Source organism: Apium graveolens, chromosome 2 (assembly GCF_009905375.1).
Source record: "Apium graveolens cultivar Ventura chromosome 2, ASM990537v1, whole genome shotgun sequence".
Lineage (NCBI taxonomy): Eukaryota > Viridiplantae > Streptophyta > Magnoliopsida > Apiales > Apiaceae > Apium > Apium graveolens.
In genome coordinates this window covers 45,303,168-45,327,332 of record NC_133648.1, presented here as the reverse complement: position 1 = coordinate 45,327,332, position 24,165 = coordinate 45,303,168, and the positions used below count along the sequence as shown (strand labels likewise).

The window sequence follows — 24,165 nt, the reverse complement described above, 5'->3', positions numbered from 1 at the left end:
AGCACCATCATTTAATTCTATAAATATTCCAGATTTATACTTTTCTCTCTAACTTTTTCATAATTTATCTAATCCATCCCACTACTAATCACGGGTGACCTAATCACTAATAGCTTCTTGTAACCTGATAACAGCTATCCTTCGGAACACTTGAATCTTTTTCCTAAACTTCTTCTCACCTTTATTTGTATCTCAATACTCACCATTTACTGCAACTCCTGAATCCATACTCATAGGTACAATTGCTCCATAGGACAAGTTCTAAACTGGGGGTATAGAACAGGGTATAGGGTAAACTGAAGAGATACACTCACAACCGAATGTCCACTAAAATAAGAATAAATGAATGACGGTTCTTAAATAGGTAGTATCATAACAAGAGGTGGTAGAATAACGTGGAATAGCTTAAAGAGGTGCAACTGTCATAACAGAAGGTAATATCATTAATACTGATGGAGGAACAAGGTGCAAATCAAATCCGAGAGAAGATGACGATCCTTGAACAGAAAGCTCCAAACGATCAGATGATATAGGGAAATCAGGATCTGCCATTGCCGTTGTCTGGAAATCACGTCGCAAGCTAAGAATCCCGAATCGCAACACGAACCGTGCCGGAGACCTACTATACAGTCACACTCATCCTCACAACATCTTATCTTTCTATTTCCTATTCCTATTCCTAATCCTAACCCTCTACCCAATCCCGACAATCTAGGCTTGTTTCAGTGACTTTTAACCTGTAGCTCTGATACCAACCTGTGGCGCCCTCCAAACCTGGGTCAGAAGTTTGGGGTCCACAACACATATACAATATATAAATCTGTATAAGAGATATTATTTATAATGACCCTGCTTCACAAAACCACGGATCGCAACAGGTTAAAGTATGAAAATAAGCCACAACCTTAACTTTTATTACAACGTACCAAATCCCAACTAGTTTAACTTACAACTGATAATACAAATGATTCTTACAATCTTACTATATCTTAACCGAATGAAGCTCCTGCTAGCTCGATCCAACTCAAACTGGAACCTTAGCCAGCACATTGGACTGAGGAACTTCACTATCATCCATATCCTTTTCAACTGTAAAATATGTAAAAAGATTCGCAAGGGTGAGCTAACTAGCTCAGCAAGTTATAATAACGATAACTGAGGTTAAACAATGATCAAATGAGATAATTCGGAGGAATCAAGTTTCTTTCCAACTAATCATTAGAATTGGATATTCATTTTAAGTTTTAAAAACCAAGGTTAGGCTGCTGATCAGTCACGCACTAACCCTGAGCGAAGCACACGGCTCTGCTCTACGAAATGGATCCAAGGCACACATTGTCCTAAATCGACCACGAATCTGGTACACATAAAGAAAACTATCAAATTCTAAAATAATTTAGCGTAATAAACAATGTAATTCAATAAGCAAGATCATAATCAACAGTGATAAAGCATTGGTATAAAAGCGTAATGCAAATCTTGAGTATCACAAGGGTATATCAGAGTATGTATAAGAAACGGTTTCCAGTTTGTAAAGGATCAGGTATTAGACGAATACTGATTTTTCAAGGTATAGTTCTTTAGTGTTATTAAGAATGGTTGGAGTATAAAAGTTTCTGTGTTTTCAAACAATTTTGTTCCAGTATTTGGTGTTTGGTAGTTATACATTTGGGGTGTAGTATCATATTTGTGTGGTTTGATGTCTGAGGATTAACAAAGGATGGTTTACAAAGAACAAGGCTTACGGCTCAAGATCAAGAAAAATCAGGGTTCAAGGGTAAATAGTTTAAAGCACTTGCAATATAAACAAGAGTTATTTCGAATAAGAGCGACATGTTATGAAACAGTTCAAAAATAATTGTGATATATCTTGAAGAAAAGTTCGGAAGTACTTGCCTTACAGGGCTTTACAACCATTACTGGTCGACTCTGAGTCGACTCTGCCGCTCAGGCTTTATCGTCCCATCACTAGTCCATATTAGATTCGACTTCGTCACTCAGGTTTTTCTGTTGAAACTCTACTGAGCTCGTCGACTGACTACTAAGTCATCCCTAGTCCATCGTCCACTTTCAGGTTCCCAACTATAACCTACAGGGTCGAAATGCCCTACGTTAGATGTCTAGGTATGCTTGACATATCCTCGATACTAATTCTTACCCAACGACATTCAAACCTGACTCGTAATTATTCATATTAGAATAACACAGACAACAATTAGGGTTCACATTCTCGAAATCGATCCAGTGTTCGTTTTTAGAAAATACGTATACTCGTCATTTTACGCAATTAAGGTTACTGTATTTTGGACAAAACATACAACACAACATACAATCAGGTTCTGTATAAAACATAAGTATATGTATTTACTTATACTCGCTCGACGTCCCGATAATCCTTGGATACGCTCCCGTATTTCCGTAGTTCGATTTTCCGGAAATCGGGCAGCGTCTTCTTTGTTTATCGGACTACCCGTCGAAACATCCATCGACGTCAATTTAATAACGACAATCCAATTCACAACAACCACAATCCCAATCATCAGTTCAACCCAACAATCAATCCAATCACAACTCGTCACCTAAATTACGTACTCGACTTAATGTAAAATCAAATTCTCGTTTCAAAAATAATTTCACGAATTAATTTATTTATTTTAAAATATTAGGACTCAGAATAAACATCATAGTCCACCGTCGGCTCGTCGAGGCTCATCGTCGACGGCGGTAAAATCCGCGGGTTCCCAATAAATTTCGGGTTTCCAACGCGTACTTACACCAATTAAAACAATTTCGAATAATTAAAATAAGTATCTGAATAATCATCATAATTTCTTTCAGTATTTCAAAAACAAATCGAATAAATCGAATTATTTGATCAGTACAACCAGGGCAGTAACAAAAATAAAGGAAACAAGACAGCCACGCGGCATCACCGCCATCTCGTCGAAAATCAGCGAAAGGCGGTAAAACGGCGGCACAATTCCGGCAACAGCAAACTACAGGCCACGGTAATAACACCAAATACTGAGCATGCATATATAAGCATACATACGCGTGTATATACACACATCAATCAACGGAGCAAACTGAGAATTAGAACAGTGATCAGAAAAATCCAGGCAGCCAGGACTTACCCAAGATGGAGGTCAGGGAAGAAGAGAGAGTTAAATTGATAGAGGAAAGAACAGATAATCAAATCAAGAGAAAAGGGCACAGAAGCAACAAAATTCCGGCGAGAGGATACAGTTCCCCCTCTACGCGTGCCTCTTTGTTTTTGTTTTTGTTTTTAGGCTCCGGTTTCTTATTTACTTATGTTATATTTATTTCTTCTATCCAAATTGATGTAGGACGCGTGGCTCTGAGTTTCTGAATGAGCGACACGTGTATTTTGAGATAATTACGAAAGTTCTGAGGCATGATTTATCTCGAAATTCGAATTTAACGGACCGGGGTGCACGTAAAATAACTTCATAAAATTACAAAAATAATCTTAAAATATCACAATTAATTCAAAGTTACTAAAATAAATTTTCGTAATTTTTAAAGCATATTTGAAACACAACTCGTACCCGCATTTCCAATTTAACGACCTGAGTTGTACTTAAAACAAATTCATAAAATCACGAAAGTAGTTTTAAAATGTTAGAAATATCCCGAAGTAAATAGAAACGTAAATTTTGTAATTTTAAAATAATTTCTAAAACGCACTTTATACCTGCTTTTAACAAATAAACGAAACAATGCGCGGGTAAAATTAATCCCGAAAATTTCCAAAATAATTTTAAAATTTTCGGAATATTTCAAACTTAAATAAATATGAGTTTCATAATTTTTGAAAAATTTTGGAATTAAATACAGATTTTAGAAATAAATGAAATCTAGAAAATCATACAGGGTTAAATAATTGATAAAATATTGATTTCTAAATTATAAGGTCATAAAACTAATTTTAGAGACAATCAAAATATTTTCGGATTTAAAACTGTAATAAAATCACCTTTAAAAGTAAAACAGAACAATATAACTCAATCTTTATCTACACATTCCAATCCTTTACACCCATAAATCACAGACAAATAGTATATATCAACATACTGCTGCCAAAACCAAGACACATATTTTATTTAATTAATATTCCGCAATTGCATATTTAAATAATTTGATAATACACGGGTCGTTATAGTTCACAAATATGAGAAGGCTCAACAACGACCAGTACCTCAATTTACCAAGAAAACTTATGTATCTTGTATGCGTATGATAGAGAAGGAGGGGGCGAGAGAAAGATGAGAGACTAGGTTTTTTTTCTCTTCTTTTCTTGAAAAAGTAGCGTAACCCCCTCCCCCATTGTATATCTCTATCTATCATATTTATATCACAAGAGTCAATTATTATTGTTATAAAAATAATAATAATCCTCATTTATATGTCAATATTAAATAAAATATACCATAAGCTTATTTATAAAAAATCATGAAATTAATTTTATTATGGAGTTTCCCTTGATCTTGATATTGTGTAATACAGCTTAAGACCTGAACTAAATCATGAGCACTACATGGAGTCCAAATTTTTAAGACTCACAAGCCTGAGCCTATGTTAATGTCCTCTTGTTAGCCTCACAAGCGTTGAGCTCACATTCAAGTCCCCAAATATGTTAAGAGAATTCATAACTCATTTATCTACTATAACTAAAACAACATTTGTACAAATAAGCAATTTTTCTTTTATTTCTTCGTGAATTACATAAAAAAATGTCTTAGAAAGTTTACATTTTTATTAAAAAGAACAACTTTCATTTGTCAGTTTCTGATTATTTTATCAAGAACACACATGATTAACGTCTTGAACTTTATCATTTTCTAACATAATTTATCAACAATTTATCGAAAACTGATTAAATCAGATAAATATTTTTAAATACTTTATTGATGACTTTTGGTCAGTGTTCTAAAAATCGGTCTAGGCGGCCGTCTAGGTGGCGCCTAGGCGCTATGCAGTGGTAAAACGCCCCGACTCGGACCTAGGCGGTGATTTTGGCGTTTTTTTCAAAAAATCGGGTCAAAATCGGGATTAGGCGGGCTAGGCGATCAAAAATCGGTCCTAGGCGGTCTAGGCGGAAAATAATTAAAAAATATTTTTTTTACGTTTTTATAATTTTAAATCATTAATTTCATAATTTCACACATAATCATGTCAATTTATAATATAAAGTATTGGTAAGAAATAACAAATAATCTAATATATTTATTTTGTCACTTAAAATATAAAAATAATATATTATAATTATTTTAAAAGTGTGAATTAAAATATAGTTAATATTGTAAACTCAATAGTTAGTACATAACGCATGTCAAATGTGTAGATATTGTTTAATACCATTCTAATTTCTTTTTTCAAACAAATATTTGACATTTTGATCATTATATAATTATAAAAATTAAAAATAATATTTATATCCTTCCGATTAATGTTCCGATTAATCGGTCCGATTAATCTCCGATTTACCGATTAATCTCTCGAAGGTACCCTCACCGCTCTGGCACACCTAGCGATTTCTGGAACAGTACTTCTAGTACTCGTTTACTATTGCCTTCACATGTTTTTAAATACCACGCTCAACAATAAAGAACAAGGAGCCGCGGATAGTTTGTGACAATATGGGTTATGTATAATTTAACAATCAAATGATTTGGACAATAAAATTATTACGATAACATAATTGCAAAATAGTTGTTACATACTTCGTAAGCATTTTTGTTTACATATGGTGCATGTGTCACCTAACAGTTCAGACTTCAGGCTAAGAGATAATGATATATATTCACTAAAATTGTAAAGTATTTTAAAGTATGAAATATATTATATTAATAGCCATGTTCAATAGTTTCCTGTAACGTTATAATGTCAAATCTCTCATCACCCTCGCCTACTGACATATGCTCCTGGAATATGCTTAAGGTCTAGAGCTGCACTCTGTTACTAACTCCGAAAATAACAATTTAGCCGTGTCGAATAGGCAAACTTATAGTTGAATCTCGACAAAGGAATAAACTCGTTATTAAAATATTTTTTTATCTCAACATGATGATTCTGTATTTTTTTAATTTCGATGAAATAATAAACTTGTTAAAGTTAGTAATTTTTCTCGATTTTAATTTTATTACTTTAAAAAGGTTTAACTTTATTATATTCCCTATCCTTTCAAAAAGTGAAAAAAAAAATGTTAATATATATTATAAATTTTTTTTTGAAAAAAAATCTTATATTTTCCTTTAAAAAAATCAGCTAAGCAAGGAGTTGGGGCCAAAGTTTTCCTTTCGTAAATGCGAAAATCTCTTTCGACCTCGACTGGGCTACTGACATGTTATGCTTTTGGAATATGCATATAGGAAGAGCCAGAGTCCAACACGGTTGGTGGGCTTTACAATAACTTGAGGCTCATATTGTCAGATCAGAAATGAAGCCCACTCAGTTATAAATCTCGTTGACGAATTAAAATTCAAATTAATAGTCAATTGTAGTTTGCACCCGATTTCTGAGAGTACATATTTTGATACCACTTTTATTAACCTCAACTTTGTGCACCCGTAACTTCAAATGCCGTTTGCTCTGGACTTATCAGTCGATGGAACAACGCAAAGTGCCACTTAAATAATAATAAAAATATACATGATATATAAGCCACTTAAATAATTAAAAAGCATACCAATGTAAGTTTATGGTAAATAGGATGCGAGGAACAATGAGGTTCAAATATCTCAAAAATGTAGTGAATTTGAAGAAATAAGATTAAAACTTCTTTGTTTTATTATGAAACATGTGACATCATTCCCAGGATCTCAATATCTGTCAGTAGGCAATCGAATACCTAACTGATTGCACACCCCAACTAAGACCTCATATTCCGCTAACATATAAATATCCACAGATGACTCAGGTCTCGTGAAACTCTTCGCATGATAAGGACCGCAGAAGAATGTCCACAGTGCTGGGTCTTGAAGCTTAAATTGAGCTTAGAATATTAAAATTTTAACTATCATAGTTGAAAATATACAATTTTGTGAAATACCAAAAATATAGGATGCTACCTATCTACAGTGTGGAATGTGGAATGCGTAAAATTGTGTAAATTTAACATTATTTAGTAGCTATATGTCGTAGTAGTTAACAAAATTGAACATGTAGAACATAAACCATAAAAAACAGTTGTTTTATAATGTGTTATATTAGAGCGAGTCATGCATACAATAAAGGAGAAGAGTTGAACCGAATCAAAAAGTGCAACAACCGTTCTTGCTTAACTGGTTCCATTAGTGTTACTATTGTTATTACGGTGCACATGATGCTTAAGTGGGACTTATCTCTCATCTGATTCTCCAACTCATAGGACTTGGTAAGATATGATCTGTAAAAAATTTATTATTTCCAAACGAACGAGACATACCGGATAAATTTGGTTTACCAAATATCAGCACCCCGTCCGAAATCGAGAGGTGCGATATATTAGTATCACGAACATTTATGAAGGCTTAATCATGTGTCTCAAGCTTCTTGTGCAACCTTGAAGCATGACGAGAATGGCATGATTATAATTAAAGTACAGAGGAAGAGGAGTGCATTGATTTCAGCTAAGCTTCAGCACGCGCTTGAGACTTTGGCAATTATTCCAATTGAAAATGTCTGAACAAGAACTAGTATAAAAATTTTACTACACTCCCCATCACATGACTTGTTAGTACCATAATGACAACTTTGCTGCCCCTTCAAGCTTAAGCTAAAAACCCAATAAAGCTTCCTTTCTTGTATTTTTAATTCCCAATACGAATTTCATCTGATATCAGATACAGGATTTTTAATCATCACTTCAAAATGTAATTATACACACATCCATATATGTATATATAATCACCAATTAATTACACAATATGGAGTTAAAATACTGAAGAGATTGATTAACTATCATCAGCCATTTTATGGATGATTATTAACAATATGAACATGTATATTTGTGTTGATCACCTTGTTAAACCAAATGATCTATAATTACTTCACATAATCCATATGCCCTACTCAAATACTTAATGTATGACCTTAAGGGCTAGTTTGGAAAAACATATCCAACCACATAATGTTACCAAATACCAAGTAATGTTGTAGAGCATAACCCCATAATTGTGTTCCTTCAAAAAGATAATGTCATCACCAGAATTGAGGTCCAAGCAACATTTTGAAAGCAAAACACACTTCCAATGGGCCTATAAAACGCAGTTCAAGACATCCCAAATGATTCAGCACAACATATATCCCAATACTAATAGCACAGCACTTATGTCTCCTCTCTTCCTACTCACTGTCGTTGCCTTACTGTCCATCACTATAGCTCAAGATCAATCACGATCCCCCCATGGCCTTACTCACTCGGGCCCAGTAGCCTTCTCCCCATCTGCATTTGAATTTTTCCACCCGGAAAATCATCAGCATCCTACCATTGAAAACCCATGTGCTGCATCAGGTTGCCCACCATTGCACTTATCAGCAACGGTTCAGTCAAGCCTGGCATATGACAGCAGATTTACACCAGATCACTACATTCACGGCAGGAGAATAACTGCTGCTGGCATTGCTGGAATAATCTTTGGCTTTGTATTTGTTGCAATCTTGGCAATGGGTATCTACTACATCATGACCAAGCGACAAGCTAATATGAGTAAAAGTAACACAGTTCAAGCCGAAGCTTAATATGCGGCCAGCAGCTCAAAATCCTAGGCTAGAAATTCCAGCATGATCATGCTAATTTCTGTTATGTATGTATATCCAGTATCAGAAAAAGGGAAGCTGGAACATAATTTAATGCATATTTACCAGTCCACTGTAAGAGTACTGTTTATTCTTATTAGACAGATAAAAATTTGTATCAGTTTCTAGACAAGACATATTGTTTAACTTTGTGAAACAAACTCTATGCTTATCTCGTCATGGCAAGAATTTCATACAACACCACAGGTGTAACCAATTCTTATGTAAGTATAACATATCAAATTTATGTAGGGGTGTTGCGCATCCAATTCATACACCATTAGTAAGTATTAGATCAGCAGAACCACCACGGTTTGGTCTTCGAAAATAGTCAAGTCACGTTATACTACCAACCTGTTTCCTGCTTGTTACAAGTCCTACCATGTGGCTCCGAGATGCTAGAGGACTTTCAGAAACGACATATCATTTGTAAAACCTACGGTGGCCGCCTCTGTATCGATTTCCATACATCCCGGATACACATAAAAAATCAATCATAAAAGATATGTATGAATGTATATAATTGTACATGTGATGCAAGACAGATTGTAAAAGCAAAGATTTATTAAACAAAAACAAGAACAAAAGATTAAAGGAATGAATTACATGATTCCCAAGAATAAATCAATATTATTCTCAAGAAAAGTGTAAAATCAAAACTAAGTAAAGATGTGGGGATTACAATGCTTATATAGGAATAGAAACCCTAATAAATAACCTGATGGACTTGGTCAAATAACAATCGGTCTTTAATATAAAAAACCGACTTAATTAATAAACTACTAGCCCCACATAGAAAAAAAATATATAGATAAATACATTATTTATCTTTAGACTAAATAACTATAAACTAATTAATAACATATATATTAATTCTTTATTCTCGTTCCTCGTCATTCCCCTTGTTAGAGAAAACTCGACCACGAGTTTTGTAAAAATCAAAAATCACGCAAAGGATGAAATGGAACCAAGCTGATCATCTGGAAAAACGGTTGAGATGCAAAGAATTCAGAGAATTGACATGCAAGCGAAGGGGGCTTAGGCAGGTGCTCAGGAATAATGAAGTTGATGTGCTCAGCCTCAATAATATCGTTAACCACTTTATGATCCACAACAGTTTGAAAAAAATCAGTTTGTGGTTTGGTTTCTTTCACTTGCTCGTTACTAGCAACCTCTATATGCTCAACTTGGTTAACCTCGTTAATTGGATCTTTTGTAACCTCCTCAATTGAATCTTTTATAACATGTTCTTCGGTATGCTCAACTTCCATATCTCCCTTGACCTTGTTCTCATTTTCCAAATATGTAAGATGTTGAAGCTTAGGTGTTTTAGATTTTCGCAAAATCTTTTTCGTTTCTCGCGTTCCTCATTTGCACGTTTGTACATTTCTCTCCTCAACTCAATATCGTACTTCTTTTCCAAACTGTTAAAATCATCAAGTTGATTATTTAACTCTTTCACCGTAAGTTTATATTGAAGTAACCAACGTTCATGATGACAAACATAGACTTCGTAGTAAAACTCATCATGTTCACGCTCGAGATGGTAGATATTATCTTCCACAATATCAATTTGACACTTGATGTGAGCAGACATGCTTAAACAAAGATTAAGAGGGCTGATCTTGATGAATTCTGGAGTTTAAGAGGCTGAAACATTGATATTCAGAAATAGCAAGGACTGAAAGGACTGAAATATCATTAGAAACTTTAGTGGTAAAACTGTCAAACTTCTGAAGTTCAAAGACTATTTGGAAAGTTTCTGCAGAACTCAGGGACCGTTTGTAATCTATGAAATTGTAAGGGGCTGAACAGTAAATACTTTGAAGTTCAGGGGCTGAACTGCCAAATGATAAAGTTCAGGGAGGCTGCTTTGCAATTTTCAAGAACTTAAAAGCACCAAAATAAATTTGTGCAGTGTGTATATAAAGAAATAGATTAGGGTTACCCTCTTTGTCAAGGCAGCAGCAAGTTGAATTTCAGCCAAACAACTGGTGGTTGAATTGACTGACGGTGGTGCAGAATTTTTAAATCATAATATAATTTCTTCTTCTTTCAGATTATACCCTCTTCTCAATGATGGAACTCCAATCAGCAGTGGTGATTTGTGATTTCTGGTGTTGTGTTGGTATGCAATTAGGGTTTACGATTTGGGATTTAGAGTTTGTAGTGGGTCGGGTTGGGGTGTGATTGGGTCTGGACTGAATGGTATACTGATGGGGATTATGGTTGCAGCGGTGTGTTGGTGGGAGTATGCTAAGGTTCAACGGTAGTGTATGGCAGCCGTGAACAATTATCGGGGTGCCGTGAACAGTAAAAAATCAGTGACAAACAGTGATTCAACGATGATTAGTAACTCGTGAACAGTAAAAATCAGGATTTCGGCTCCGATGCCAATTTGATGCAGGACAGATTGTAAAAGCAAAGATTTATTAAACAAAAACAAGAACAAAAGATTAAAGCAATGAGTTATACGATTCTCAAGAATAAATCAATATTATTCTCAAGAAAAGTGTATAATCAAAGCTAAGCAAAAAATGTGAGCATTATATTGCTTATTAGGAATGGAAACCCTAATAAATAACCTAATTGACTAGGGCACATAACAATGGGGCTTTATTTAAAGAACCGACGTAAATAATAAACTACTAGCCCCACATATAAAACATATAGATAAATACATTATTTATCTTTAGACTAAATAAATATAAACTAATTAATACTAACATATATATTAATTCTTTATTCTCGTTCCTCATTAACATGCTAGCTTGCGATAACAAATCTACAATAAATTTAAGGCATCAATACTAATGAAATCATTATGAACTAGTGTAACTCGTCATTACAAATACGGCAATACAATTGCATGTACTACCTACAATGGTTCACAGCAGTAGACTTAACTAGTGACAAGCTCACACCAGCACATGGTCAACCTAAATATACAGATAAACAATTTTGGCAAACTTTTGTTAAACTGACAATACAAATTTAACAATTTCATTACAGGCTTCCAACTATCAAACTATAATTTGGATGGTTGTAAATCAATAACTAGCTCCGAATCATGATTAATGAATTCTAGACTCACACCAAAATAACATCATGGGATATTATGATGAATAAAAGTCATATAAAAACTATATAGTATAAACCTACCATCCATATATATATAGATGCATTTATACTAACGTGATCGCGCTCTGTAGAGAACACTTTTAATATGAGAACACATGAAAACAATTTTATGCAATTTCAAGATTTATTGAACAGTCGTGGATCAGATCTGAACCAGAGAAGATAAATGTGAAATCACAGATAAAAGAGAACTGGATATGTGCAGGGGCTGCAAGCAGGATTATCATATTCTAACTTTTTTAATCACCTCTTTCTGTAATACCCTAATTGTTTTTATATTAAAATTCATGGACTACCCATTCCGGCTCTAAAGAAGGTACTGCTAGCGTGAGGCATCCTCATGTGGTGCCAGGGCCTTTGCAACCATCCTAATGGCAACTTGGACGCCATATGCTCATGGGGCTCCATAGCCCCAAAAATGCCATACGGCATAATGCGGCAGACAACCTTGATTTTTTAACAAAAAATTTAAGCAACCACGAGAACAGTTTAAAGCTTTACCAACTAAACAAACAGATTATTATGTGAAACTGACAGCAAGAGCAGTGGATTTCCGGTATAAATTCAAATGACCCTCATAAATCTCCATTTGAAACCGATCTTAGTCCGAACAATATACACCCATTGCCACCAAACAGTTGTGTATGTATAAAATATGTTGACATATGCAGGCTATTAAATCATAAATAGTGTTTAAAGCAGAATGAGTATATGAAGAAGAAATAAGAGCAAAGAAGAAAGTGTACTAGGAATCTAAATATAGAGTTATTATTTAGCTCATCAGTCATCACATTAATTTAATGCAATATGTCGAAAACCAGCCCTTCCAGAACTTGAGATATTTGACACAAACAGTTATTGATGTATGCATCGGTAACATATCGGTGCAGAGTGTTTAAGTATTACATTACAACATCCATCTGCCTTTTTAAAATTGACGTCACTTGTGTTTAAGAGAAATCAGCAATGTCTTGCCTCTTTAGAAATCATATCAGGCAAAGAAATATCTTACAATACACAAAAAGAAAAAGGTACATACAGTTCATTGAATTTAGATATAGATCTCTACTTTCCACGTGAGCTGAGAGACTCGATCAGAGTTCCAAATGTAAGATCCACCGCTCTGTTCCACAGGTGACCAAACTCCAGACGAGATTTTTTTTCAAACACAGGCTCTTTTATCTGAAAAGTTCAGCACAAAGTCAATCCAGTCAAGGGGCTTAAAAATGAGAGTGAAATTTTTATAAATCAACTTAAACATAAATCATGTTTCCAGAACATTTAAGTGCAGGGAACCGTAATGATTTTCAGCTATGGCAAAATCATTAGATAATATCACTAAAGCAGGGCAAATTGCCATTCAAATAAATAAAGTAGTCAACAATCCACAGTTGGCACAAGTGTTAAATATCAACCTGAAAACTACAAGGAAAAATGGTTAAATATTTCTCTATTTTAGATAAAAAGAACTTTCTAAATAGACACGGAAGATTGCGGCACATATATTCTCTTCAAAGCATGCAGTAACAAATACTGAAACAAAGACCAAGAAAACAATTTGTACAATACATCAATTAAAAAAAAAATTGGATGTCATGCCAGTTTCTGCATAAATTTTCTCATTCTTATTGAAAATAGACAATTGCAAATCTACAATAGATTTGTAGTGAAATGTTCTGCTCCACGGACTTGAAGCTAATTTTAAATGCTGAAGATCTTACGTCTGATTCTCTAACCATCCCATGTGTACCAACCCTCACCACCCCCCCAAAAAAGAAAAGAGAAATCTGTTTAAAATCGATTCAGAAACTATAGCACCTTATCTTCCAATTTAGTCCCCCCCCCCCCGACATTTTTTAGTTTGACAATCAGCCCCTTCATTTATTTGCTTTTAAAGCTCTAAATGTATACACATTGAAAGACTGATATACTATAAATGTTTCTTAAAGATATAAGTAACTCTTTACTTGTGAAATTATCATCTCACCATTTTCTACCTATAAAAGATTTTCTAAGGACAATAACGGGTCTATTAAATAAATCAAAATGAAAAAAATATCATAATAATTAAATACAGAGCTTTCAGTTGCTCAACTTAGCTTCTAATCCATATATAATTCGACAAGAGGTTTCCAAAATCTAAAACATAAAAATTTGTTAGTAACAAAGGAATTCCAAAGTTGACAATAAGGAGACTGATAGCACTAAAACCGGTTTGTGCAGAAGTCAATGACATCAAAATTGCCAAGGAAGATGACATTGTTAAAGGACAAATTAAATATGAAAAGTGTAGTAACTTTTGAAGTTGTTAATTGCAAAGTTCAATGTCAAAGATTATACTTTTGCAACAGAGAAGAAGATTGCTAAAAATTGCTTTGTTACATACTAGTATGATAGTTCTCTTTTTCTTCCTAACTCTAAAACACACTAGAGAAACATATAAAAAAATTCCTTACTTAAAACAGAGACGGGATCACATGAGAGAAAGTGACTCAGCCTTCTTTAACTTTCTTGGTTCCTATATAATAACTGTTTGCTTAACTTTCTTTTCATTTTTAGTTAACAGTTTTTTTTTTTGAAAATATATATTCTTAATTAGTAACAGGTTTCTTCAATTTTACTTTTCATACTAAAACTCACAAACACACAGACATTATAAACTCTATAGATGTATAAACAGTTAATATGATATGAACATGTCTACAATCTACAAGACACTCAAAGAGCAATCATTCAGAATTTTATTTCACTAATCATTGGGGCGCCATGTTGAAAGTTACATATGCCCATCAGACCATCATATAAAATTCTACATGCAATTCATGGTCACACTTAAATCTTAATACAACACCCGAGAACAAAGCAAAATGTACAATATGGATGCTTATAAAAGTAAGAATTCATTTTATGAATATATATCAACACTAAGACGGAGAATCATACTCTTAGCAAAATGCACCATGTTCCATATCCATACTTGATTTTATGTAAATTTAGCCACGGACACATTTGATCATTTCCTATATAATTTAATCCAGTTTCATACAAAATATAGCAGAAATGTTCTGGAAAACATGAATAAACTACGACTGAATCAAAGAATACTGGTGCTTATATCAATTTCCAGAACTGAGCATAAATCGGAACACGGGTAACAGACATGAGGACTAGATGCAAATTTGTTAAAGATATTTTGTATAGCTTATGTTTAAAATTTAATACATAAAAGTTACTCTTTAAATAAAATGTTGTGGTCTTGTGCTCTGTTAACCGGGTGTCACGAGTTCAAATCTCTCCAGGGCCATTTATTTATGTTAATTCATATAACAGACCGCTCGTTCCTTGTTCTCTACTTGATGCAAAGATGAAGTCAAACTTTCTCAAATAATTATGGAACAATTTTAAGCTGAGAGTACTATATATTTTAATAAAACAATACTTACTGAAATGTTATTGGGGAAATCAATAGAGATTGATTGATCAAGGAGTTATTGTGGTCTGGTCAGGTACTTTTAGCTGTTCAGCAATTTCTGATTCTGTAAGGCAAATCGGGATTTGACATCTACAGGTAGTGATATAATCCTTGCTTATACACAGAACAGATTGTTTTTGAAATCTGAAGAGATCTATTGGTTTGATTACTTTGCCTAACTTCTGTGATTAAAAAATCTTAACTAGATGTATTTTGTGCAGGAAAGTCAACCTCACCCATTATCCTCTTTGTTTTAATAGTATAATAATCCTTTTTCTCTTCCCATATGATATAACATACAGCAAATCATTTTTCCCCAAATCACTCGGGATTACATGAGAGAAAGTAACTCGAGTGACTATAACTTTCTTATTTAATACAAATAAAGGTTTCTAATAAAATGAATATTTCTTTTGCTCATTACAGTTTCTTCAATTTCATTGTCTGATAAAAACTCACATATACAACTAACATAGTGAACTCTTTATAGATATAAGCAGATAACTAACAGAAACGTGCACGCTCAAACAACAATCGCCGTATGATTTTGCCTCTTACTGTACATGGCCCAATGTTGAGTTACATATTCCTCCGTCATAGAGTATTGTACACGCATTTTATGATCGCACATAATACATACACCAAAGCACAAAGCCATATATTTTAGATAGAAGTCATATAAACTCACAAGGCAAATGTATAAAATAGTACTAGTGCTAAAACGCCACATCCACAGAATACCCAAACTAAACACCAACATACATTGTGAGCATCATAATACATACAGAAAACATTAATTCACGCAGCAACATTCATTTAAACATTCCCTATATAAATAATTAAGAATACATAAAATTCATATCAAAAATGGCAGAAATAGTTCAATATGAGACCTGAGGATGAGAGGCAAATTGAGCTTCATTCTCTGCAATAGACTTATAAATACGTCGTCGCTGCTCAAACACGACAGCTCCGGTGAAAATAGCTCCCAGTGCAGCGCCGAGAAAACGCTCCTGCGTAACCCTAATTCTCGTCAATTTCTTCCCCAAATTACATTAACAAACATATTTATATGAAAGTGATTAAAGAAATGTGTGAAATGAAGATCTGAAATGTTGACCAACCTGATTAAGAACGCTGATCATTTTCGCCCGATTCAAAATCTGACTCGCTTTCGCCAAATTGTCCAATATTTCTGGCGTCTTGTTTTTCTTTCTTTATTTTATGATTAACAGGATTTTTAACCCCCGAAATTTCATTATGTTTGAAATTCCAAATCTTAAATCTTACATTTTTTTAAAATGAAACTTCCAAAATTAAATTTTAATATTTATCTATCCATGGTTTGAATATTTCTGGACTAATTTTAGCGGGGAAATTAATGAAACATGTGTTACATTTTGTATTGCTAAAGACCGAATTTCAATGATAAATTATTTTAAGTTCGGTTATCGAAAGCGGATATTACTTATCGTATTAAAGTTGAATGGCTTAAATGGGGGCCGTTATAAGGGTGTTGTGTGATAGACATGTACTTTTAAAGTAAATGATAAATGCTATCGATTTGTAGTTCGACCAACTTTATTATATGATTTGGAGGATTGTTGGTCACTACGGAAAGTTCAAGATCGGTTAGAGATGGCAGAAATGGATATGTTGAGATCACGGTCGGTCATAAGAATTTAGGTGCCAGATTTGAAAATGGTGTACCATATTTTTTTACTCTTGTTTTACACATTTATGATAAAACTTTTTATACAACTTGTATATGCTACAACAAATTAGAAACACATGATTTTCTATTTCTTTGATTTCTAATTTTTTGAACATCATAAGTTCGATAAAATATCTCGTATAGGATAATTCATTATGGGACCATCAAGGACCATCCAATTTTTACAGCTTAAATATATCCATTCTCGTATATAATAGTGGATCACTATAAGAAACTTCGTTACGAGCATAAAATCTCAGTGAGTACTTATTTCTATCCTTTCATGTGTTATTGGTTACTTTCAAATATAGATACATATATTTTACATAGCTCAAATCACTTCCGTCACATCATAGTTAATAGAGTTGGTGCGGTACCACTATGCTAACGGTACTTTGAAATTTGGTTATAATCATAATTTACAACAGATTTTCTCCACTTTAATGTTGGACGATACTTTCTGAAAATAAACCATTAATATGTTTATGTCATTCAAATTGGAATATGTTATACGAAGGATTAGTTTTAATGATTTAAAAACAAAAGACAACTTAATAAGATACAAAAATTCACGAGCTCTAATTTGATTTATGTGCAATGCTATAAAAATGGATTGTCTTATAATTTTTTGAACAACCGACTAGATATACATCATGTTATAACAATGAATTATTATAGTTTTGCCTTATTTTTCAATTAAAGTTGGTTTTTAGCTTTAAAAAATAGTTTACAAATAATAATTTAATATAATTTTAATTAAATTGGTGCCTCGGATATATTTAAATATTAGTATATTTTAAATCGAATTTGTATCTTAAATATAAAAATTTCAACTATCAAAATATAAATCTTATCGGAAATTGTTGGTGACCCCTGATAGGGTATATATATATATATATATATATATTATAATTTTATTCCTCATATTTATTATATTTTACATTAATTTGGATTTTTATTAATTAGATTTTAATGTTTTATTGTAGGAGACATGAAAATCCTAAACTTGGATGGATTGGAGAATAAGAGCTTAATTTGGGGATTTATTACAAAAAAAATCAGATTTGTTGTACTGTATACACAGAGGTCCAAGTATCAAATTACAACTAGAGCGGCCCAGAATTATTGAAAAAAAGTCAGCTGCGAATTTTCCTTTGGAAAACCAATCAGTTTAGGAAACATACAGGTATTTTCCTAGAAGCATTAAAAGACTTTTATTAGATATACATATACATACATATACAGAGGGGGAACATTATTTTTCTTCTTGTAAAAATATTGAAGGTTGTTTTCTCTATTCTCATTAATATCAATTATGTATTCTTATTATATTATATATGTTATTAATCTAGTTATGAGTGAGTAGATTTTTAATCTAGGGTTAAGTTGAACCCTAGTTATGATTGATGTATGATTTTCTCAATCCCCCAATTTAGTTATACTACATGCTTTTGTTTATTGAGTTGTGCTTAATTAACAATTACATGTCAGATGTGATATGTGTATTGTTTGAACTCAATATATATTTATCAGCGAAAGTTAGATTTAGGTGGTTGTGATTTATCCAATAAGGACATGAACTTCTCCATGAAAATAGGTATAACGGATTGTTAGAAAGTTAAGATGTCGTGTTTAATGTCTCTAAATTGCATGATACCATGAAAATAGGCTTGATTGTATTTTAGAGAAGCCATTAATACTCGAGAGAGGTTATTGATATTTTGTAGAGCGCATCTTTTCTCCTGAGTAGTATATGATTGATTTGGGGTGGGAAATCATAATTGCATTGATTCATGCTAGTGAGGATACTTAACTCTGGATGTTCTAAGTCAAGATATCGACCAATCACAGATCAAGGTATATCGAGAAGTCAGTCGATAAGTTCAAAATGACTTATAGAGAAGTCCCAAGAGATATCAACAAGTCATTTATGCATGTAGAGATCTCAAATATCAATAAGTCAAATAAAGATGTAGAGAATTGGAGATATTGACAAGTCAATACCTTATATAGAGATCTCAGAGATATCGACATGTCAAAATGTGTATATAGAGATCTTAGAGATATCGACAAGTCATTTTTGCATATAGAGAACTTAGAGATATCGAAAAGTCAAATCATTCATGTAGAGAACTCGAGATATCGACAAGTCAAAAGCCTATATTAAGAACCAGATATGTCGGCAAGTTATCCTGCATGTCGAGAACTAAAGACCTCGACAAGTCATTTACATGTGTCGAGAACTCGAGATACTTATCAATATGTCATTCCTATACAAAACAAAAGGAGATCTCGACATACTATCTCAAATTTAGAATACATACAAGTTCAAAATTCAAGATTATCAGTCAACAAACAATTCATTCACTGAATTGGAAAGTCTACAAAAGCAGTTTGAACTATACAAGATCAAGGGCCAAGATTCACTGGACAAAGAATGGTCACAGACTTGTAAGATTCTGCACAGATATGCTAACACCAGAAAAGGAAATAGACAAGGTTGCTTTAGAAATTGGTTTAGTATATTTTAGTGCAAGTTTTGTAAACCCGTGTTGCTAGTCTATAAAGCATGCACAAGTTCTTAGTTTAGAAGTAACAAACATATCTTGAACATCTTGTATTCTCTCATGATAGAAGCTGGGTTCTTATTTTTTAAGAGCACAGATTTAGCAAGACAAACTTAATTAATACAATTAAGTGAGTTTTTGAAATATTGTGTTTTATGTGATTCTGTTAAACATAATATCTTTACATATTTTAACTGCTTTGTTCACCATTAATCCAAACAGTTTTAAAGGCCAAGTAAAATTAAAGAAACAAATTCACCTCCCCCTTCTGTGTTACATTTCTTTGCCTTTAATATCTAACAAGTGGGATCAGAGTAAAATCTGAAAGAAAATAGATAAAGATCTTGGAAGAATGAGTGCTCAGAAATTAAGCAGTATCAAGATACTTGTCTTTGACAAGATCAACTACACACTTTGGAAAAAAAATGATGTTGTTCATAAAGATGGTAAACCCCATGTACATACAGATTTTTAAAATGGACCCTTCATTCCTATAAAAAAGGGTTCCAAAAGCCACAGATGGAGACAATTTCGTATATAATAGTGGATCACTATAAGAAACTTAGTTACGTGCATAAAATCTTAGCGAGTACTTAATTCTATCCTTTCATGTGTTATTGCTTACTTTCAAATATAGATACATATATTTTACATAGCTCAAATCACTTCCGTCTCCTCATAGTTAATAGAGTTGGTGTGGTACCACTATGCTAACAGTACTTTGAAATTTGGTTATAATTATAATTTATAATTGATTTTCTCCACTTTAATGTTGGACGATACTTTTTGAAAATAAACTCGTAATATGTTTACGTCATGCAAATTAGAATCTGTTATGCGAAGGATTAGTTATAATGATTTAAAAAGAAAAGACAACTTAATAAGATAAAAAATTTCTCGAGCTCTAATTTGATTTATGTGCAATGTTATAATAATGGATTGTCCTATAATTTTTTGAACAACTGACTAGAAATACATCATGTTATAATAATGAATTATTATAGTTTTGCCTTATTTTTCAATTTAAGTTGGTTTTTAGCTTTAATAATATTTCTCAAATAATAATTTAATATATTTTTAATAAATTGGTGCCTCAAATTTATTTAAATATTAGTATGTTTTAAAAAGAATTTGTATCTTATATATAAAAATTTCAACTATAAAAATATAAATCTTATTGAAAAATTTTGGTGACCCCTACCCAAAGTGGTGCCCCAGACGGTCTTCTTGGTCACCTTACCCAAGGGTCGGCCCTGACTGAGACGGATGTGTGGTCGTACAATAGAAGATCATATCACAAATGATGTCTCTAGGCGAGAATTATGTGTTGAGTATATTTCCAAGAAGATACATGGGGGAGATTACGTTGATATGGACATGTTAGGAGACGACGTCCAAGAAGATACTGGAGGGCCGATTACGTTGGCATGGACCATGTTAGGAGATGGCATGCATAAGCTCCGGTTAGAGGGTCGAAAGCATATCAGTAGGGGATAGAGAAAAAGAAATAGAGCACGTAGGACTTGGACTGTAAATTAAGTTTGGTTATTGGGGCTTTAAATCTCACAGGTGATATGACTTTAAATAGGGTTGCTTGACGACGACGAATTTGAGTGGTTGAGGCTGTTTTTAGTGATTCGCAACGACTTTGGTTGTAGAGTTTTTCTTACGGTTCTTTATATCAGGTTGTGTGCCTCTGTGATTAAACAATTACTTATTTTATAAACATGTATTAAATATTACGTGAGGATGTTAGTATCTTTGTGGGTAAGTCTCATGTGAATAAAAGCATGAGCTCAGGTATTATCTCAAACGCTTTACAATTTTTATGTGTTGTTTTAGTTATCAATTGTTTTTTTAGTTCTCGTATATATATATATATATATATATATATATATATATATATATATATATTTGTGTGTGTGTCACTCTCTATATTTGTTGCACTAAGCCAGAGGTCTTCATGGAAACAAACTCCCTGCTCTTCTAAATAAGGCCATGGTATGCGTACATCTTACCCTCCACAAACACTGCTCTAAACGATATATACTAGGTATGTGTGTTTTGGTTTGATTTGATTTTATTTCTTAAATTAGTATCATATTTTTTTAATGAATAAAATCTATAGATCAATCAATTTCTGAATCATTAATAAAGGAATCAATCTGATCACTAATTTCATCCAACAGGTTGACTCAATTTGTTTACTAATTTGAAAATTTGTATCAACTTAGTGATAAGTAGATTTTATATATACTTGGAACGCTTCATTACAAGCTTAAGTTGGTGTTTTGGACTCAAGTTGTTGGTATTTTTGATATATTTTTGTGTCATTGCATTTTAGGCATCAGTTAAATGAAGAAATGAGCTTTTCAAGGAAATATGCTGAAAATAGCTAAGAATTGGAAGCCTAGGAAATTCTCAAGTTGAATAGAATCTCGTGATCTTCGTGTGGGCAGTTGAATCGCCTAATTCTGACGAGCGGAACTCAAGATATGGCCAAAAGAATATTCAACAGAAAAATCCAGAAATCCTGCGCGGCCGCCCCCACTTCCTGCGCGCCCGCGCCGCCCTTTTTGCCCCAGAATCCTGTTTTGAGTGGAATTTGATGATTTTAAGAGTTTAGGTCCACTAGGGGCTTATATATAGTGATAAAAAGATGTTTTAACGACAAGGAGCCAAGGGAGAGCAATACGAAGACCTAGGGTGCATAAGACGGCTACGGAGAAGAAGATTTTTGTATTCTTCATTATAGTTGTACTTTGGATGCTTACTTTCAATTTGTCTTTGAACCCTGATACTCTTATATTGTATATTTTCATGTTTTCATTCGAACCCATGATGACGATGAGTTCGATTATGAACTAATCGTTATCATGGGGTTCTAACAGATTTACTTATGGATTTCTATAGTTAATTTATTTCAATATCTTAGTGTGTGGTGATTGATTGATATCCTAGTATTGGTTGTGCTTATTCGTCTTATGTGCGTAGCTAACATATAAGATAGTGTGTTAATCTCTATTAAAGCGACAGTGAATATAGAGGTTTAGAACTTGCCATGCTAGCATAGGTTCATGTATAATTGTTATGCATGATTCATAAGTAATTTTAACCATCTTACTTGCCCTATGTAATCATGATAGATAACTTGTTCATTAAACTTTATGTTGTCAAATTCTATAAATATATAGGGTCTCAACATAATTGGTGTCTATTCAGCTTCTATCTCTTTCATGGATGTCTGGTAGTAGGGTATTCGTACAACAAAAGTTGGCGTTTACTAGTTTCGTGTTATCTGATTAGTTGTCATCACCACTGCATGCTAAGGTTAAGAACAACGACTTTGAATGAAGTATTTAATGGATTTAGAATCCCATGTTTGTCTCATATAGTTAATTCAATCAGTTTTATTCTTAGTTAATTGCATGTTAGTTTAATCTTAGTTATAAACATCTCAACTTGTTATTGCCTAAGCATTAAGCGATAGCCGTACCATTGTTGCATGGGTGCATAATCTTAAGTTAACTAAAAAGAGTCTCTGTGGGTACGAATCTAATTTATATCTTATACTACTTGCGAACGCGTATACTTGCGTGTAATTTTAGCGCGTGTTTTCGCCCTAACAAGTTTTTGGCACCGCTTCCGGGGACTCGGTGTTAAATTTAGTTTATGTGCTTGTCATCAGTGGTCGTTAAAGTTCACTGACTCGGATTATTTTCTTACAAGGTTTACTTTAGTCGTGTGTTTCAAGTACTCTAGTTTTTATTGCAATAGGAGAACCAACAGCAGATACAAAAATTTTGATGGATTATTCTCAACCGAAAATCAATGACATTCAATCTAGCATTGTCAGACCAACCATTGCTGCTAATACCTTTGAAATCAAGTCTAGCACGATTCAATGGGTACAAAATTCAGTCCAGTTTGGGGGTTCTCCAAAGGAAGATCCAAATACGCACATCAGGGATTTCATAGAGATCTGCGACACCTTTAGGTTCAATGGTGTGTCTGAGGATGCGGTGAAACTGAGACTGTTCCCATTCTCTCCGAGGGACAAGGATAAGAGCTGGTTACACTCTCTGCCAGCTGGGTCGATTGCTACTTGGGAAGATCTTGCTCAAAAGTTTCTCACTAAATTCTTCCCTATGGCAAAGACAGCTGCAATCAGGAATGCTCTTACTCAATTTGCGCAGCAATCGGGAGAATCTCTATGTGAAGCATGGGAGCACTACAAAGAGATGCTTAGGAAGTGTCCTCATCATGGAATGCCTGATTGGATGATCATCAATTGCTTCTATAACGGTTTGGGAGGACAGTCAAGACCCATGCTTGATGCAGCATCAGGTGGAGCTTTATGGGCTAAGAGCTATAATGAATATGAGCTAATTGAATTGATGGCTACTAATGAATATCAGTATCCAACCCAGAGATTGCCACAGGGCAAGGTAGCGGGAGTTCTTGAGGTGGAT

The 24,165-nt window shown here is 33.5% G+C and overlaps 2 protein-coding genes and 1 non-coding gene across 3 annotated transcripts; 1 reads left to right on the top strand and 2 right to left on the bottom strand.

Annotated features, from left to right (window-relative positions):
* The first annotated feature begins 8,196 nt into the window (after positions 1 to 8,196).
* Positions 8,197 to 8,742, top strand: LOC141689153 (uncharacterized). The gene has a single exon (XM_074493342.1). The coding sequence runs from the start codon at positions 8,197 to 8,199 to the stop codon at positions 8,740 to 8,742; it is 546 nt and encodes a 181-aa protein (XP_074349443.1).
* A 4,008-nt stretch (positions 8,743 to 12,750) lies between these two features.
* LOC141707362 (uncharacterized) lies at positions 12,751 to 16,680 on the bottom strand. Its single transcript, XM_074510487.1, has 3 exons — positions 16,537 to 16,680; positions 16,306 to 16,425; positions 12,751 to 13,122 (listed from the first exon to the last, which is right to left on the bottom strand). Exons 1-3 carry the CDS (start codon positions 16,555 to 16,557, stop codon positions 13,006 to 13,008), a joined length of 258 nt encoding a protein of 85 aa, XP_074366588.1. The 5' UTR covers positions 16,558 to 16,680; the 3' UTR covers positions 12,751 to 13,005.
* A 7,176-nt stretch (positions 16,681 to 23,856) lies between these two features.
* On the bottom strand, positions 23,857 to 23,963 carry LOC141710193 (small nucleolar RNA R71). Its single transcript, XR_012570725.1, has one exon. It is a non-coding gene; the product is annotated as a small nucleolar RNA R71 (small nucleolar RNA).
* Positions 23,964 to 24,165: the final 202 nt, after the last annotated feature.

What these genes read in the sequence shown, in the direction of transcription:
- LOC141707362 (XM_074510487.1), bottom strand. Translation starts at nt 16,557, where the DNA reads ATGATCAGCGTTCTTAATCAG. An exon ending in TGATCAGCGTTCTTAATCAG is followed by an intron (nt 16,426 to 16,536) that starts GTTGGTCAACAT and finishes AGGGTTACGCAG; the next exon opens with GAGCGTTTTCTCGGCGCTGC. An exon ending in AATTTGCCTCTCATCCTCAG is followed by an intron (nt 13,123 to 16,305) that starts GTCTCATATTGA and finishes TGAACTTTTCAG; the next exon opens with ATAAAAGAGCCTGTGTTTGA.
- LOC141689153 (XM_074493342.1), top strand. Translation starts at nt 8,197, where the DNA reads ATGTCATCACCAGAATTGAGGTCCAAGCAACATTTTGAAAGCAAAACA.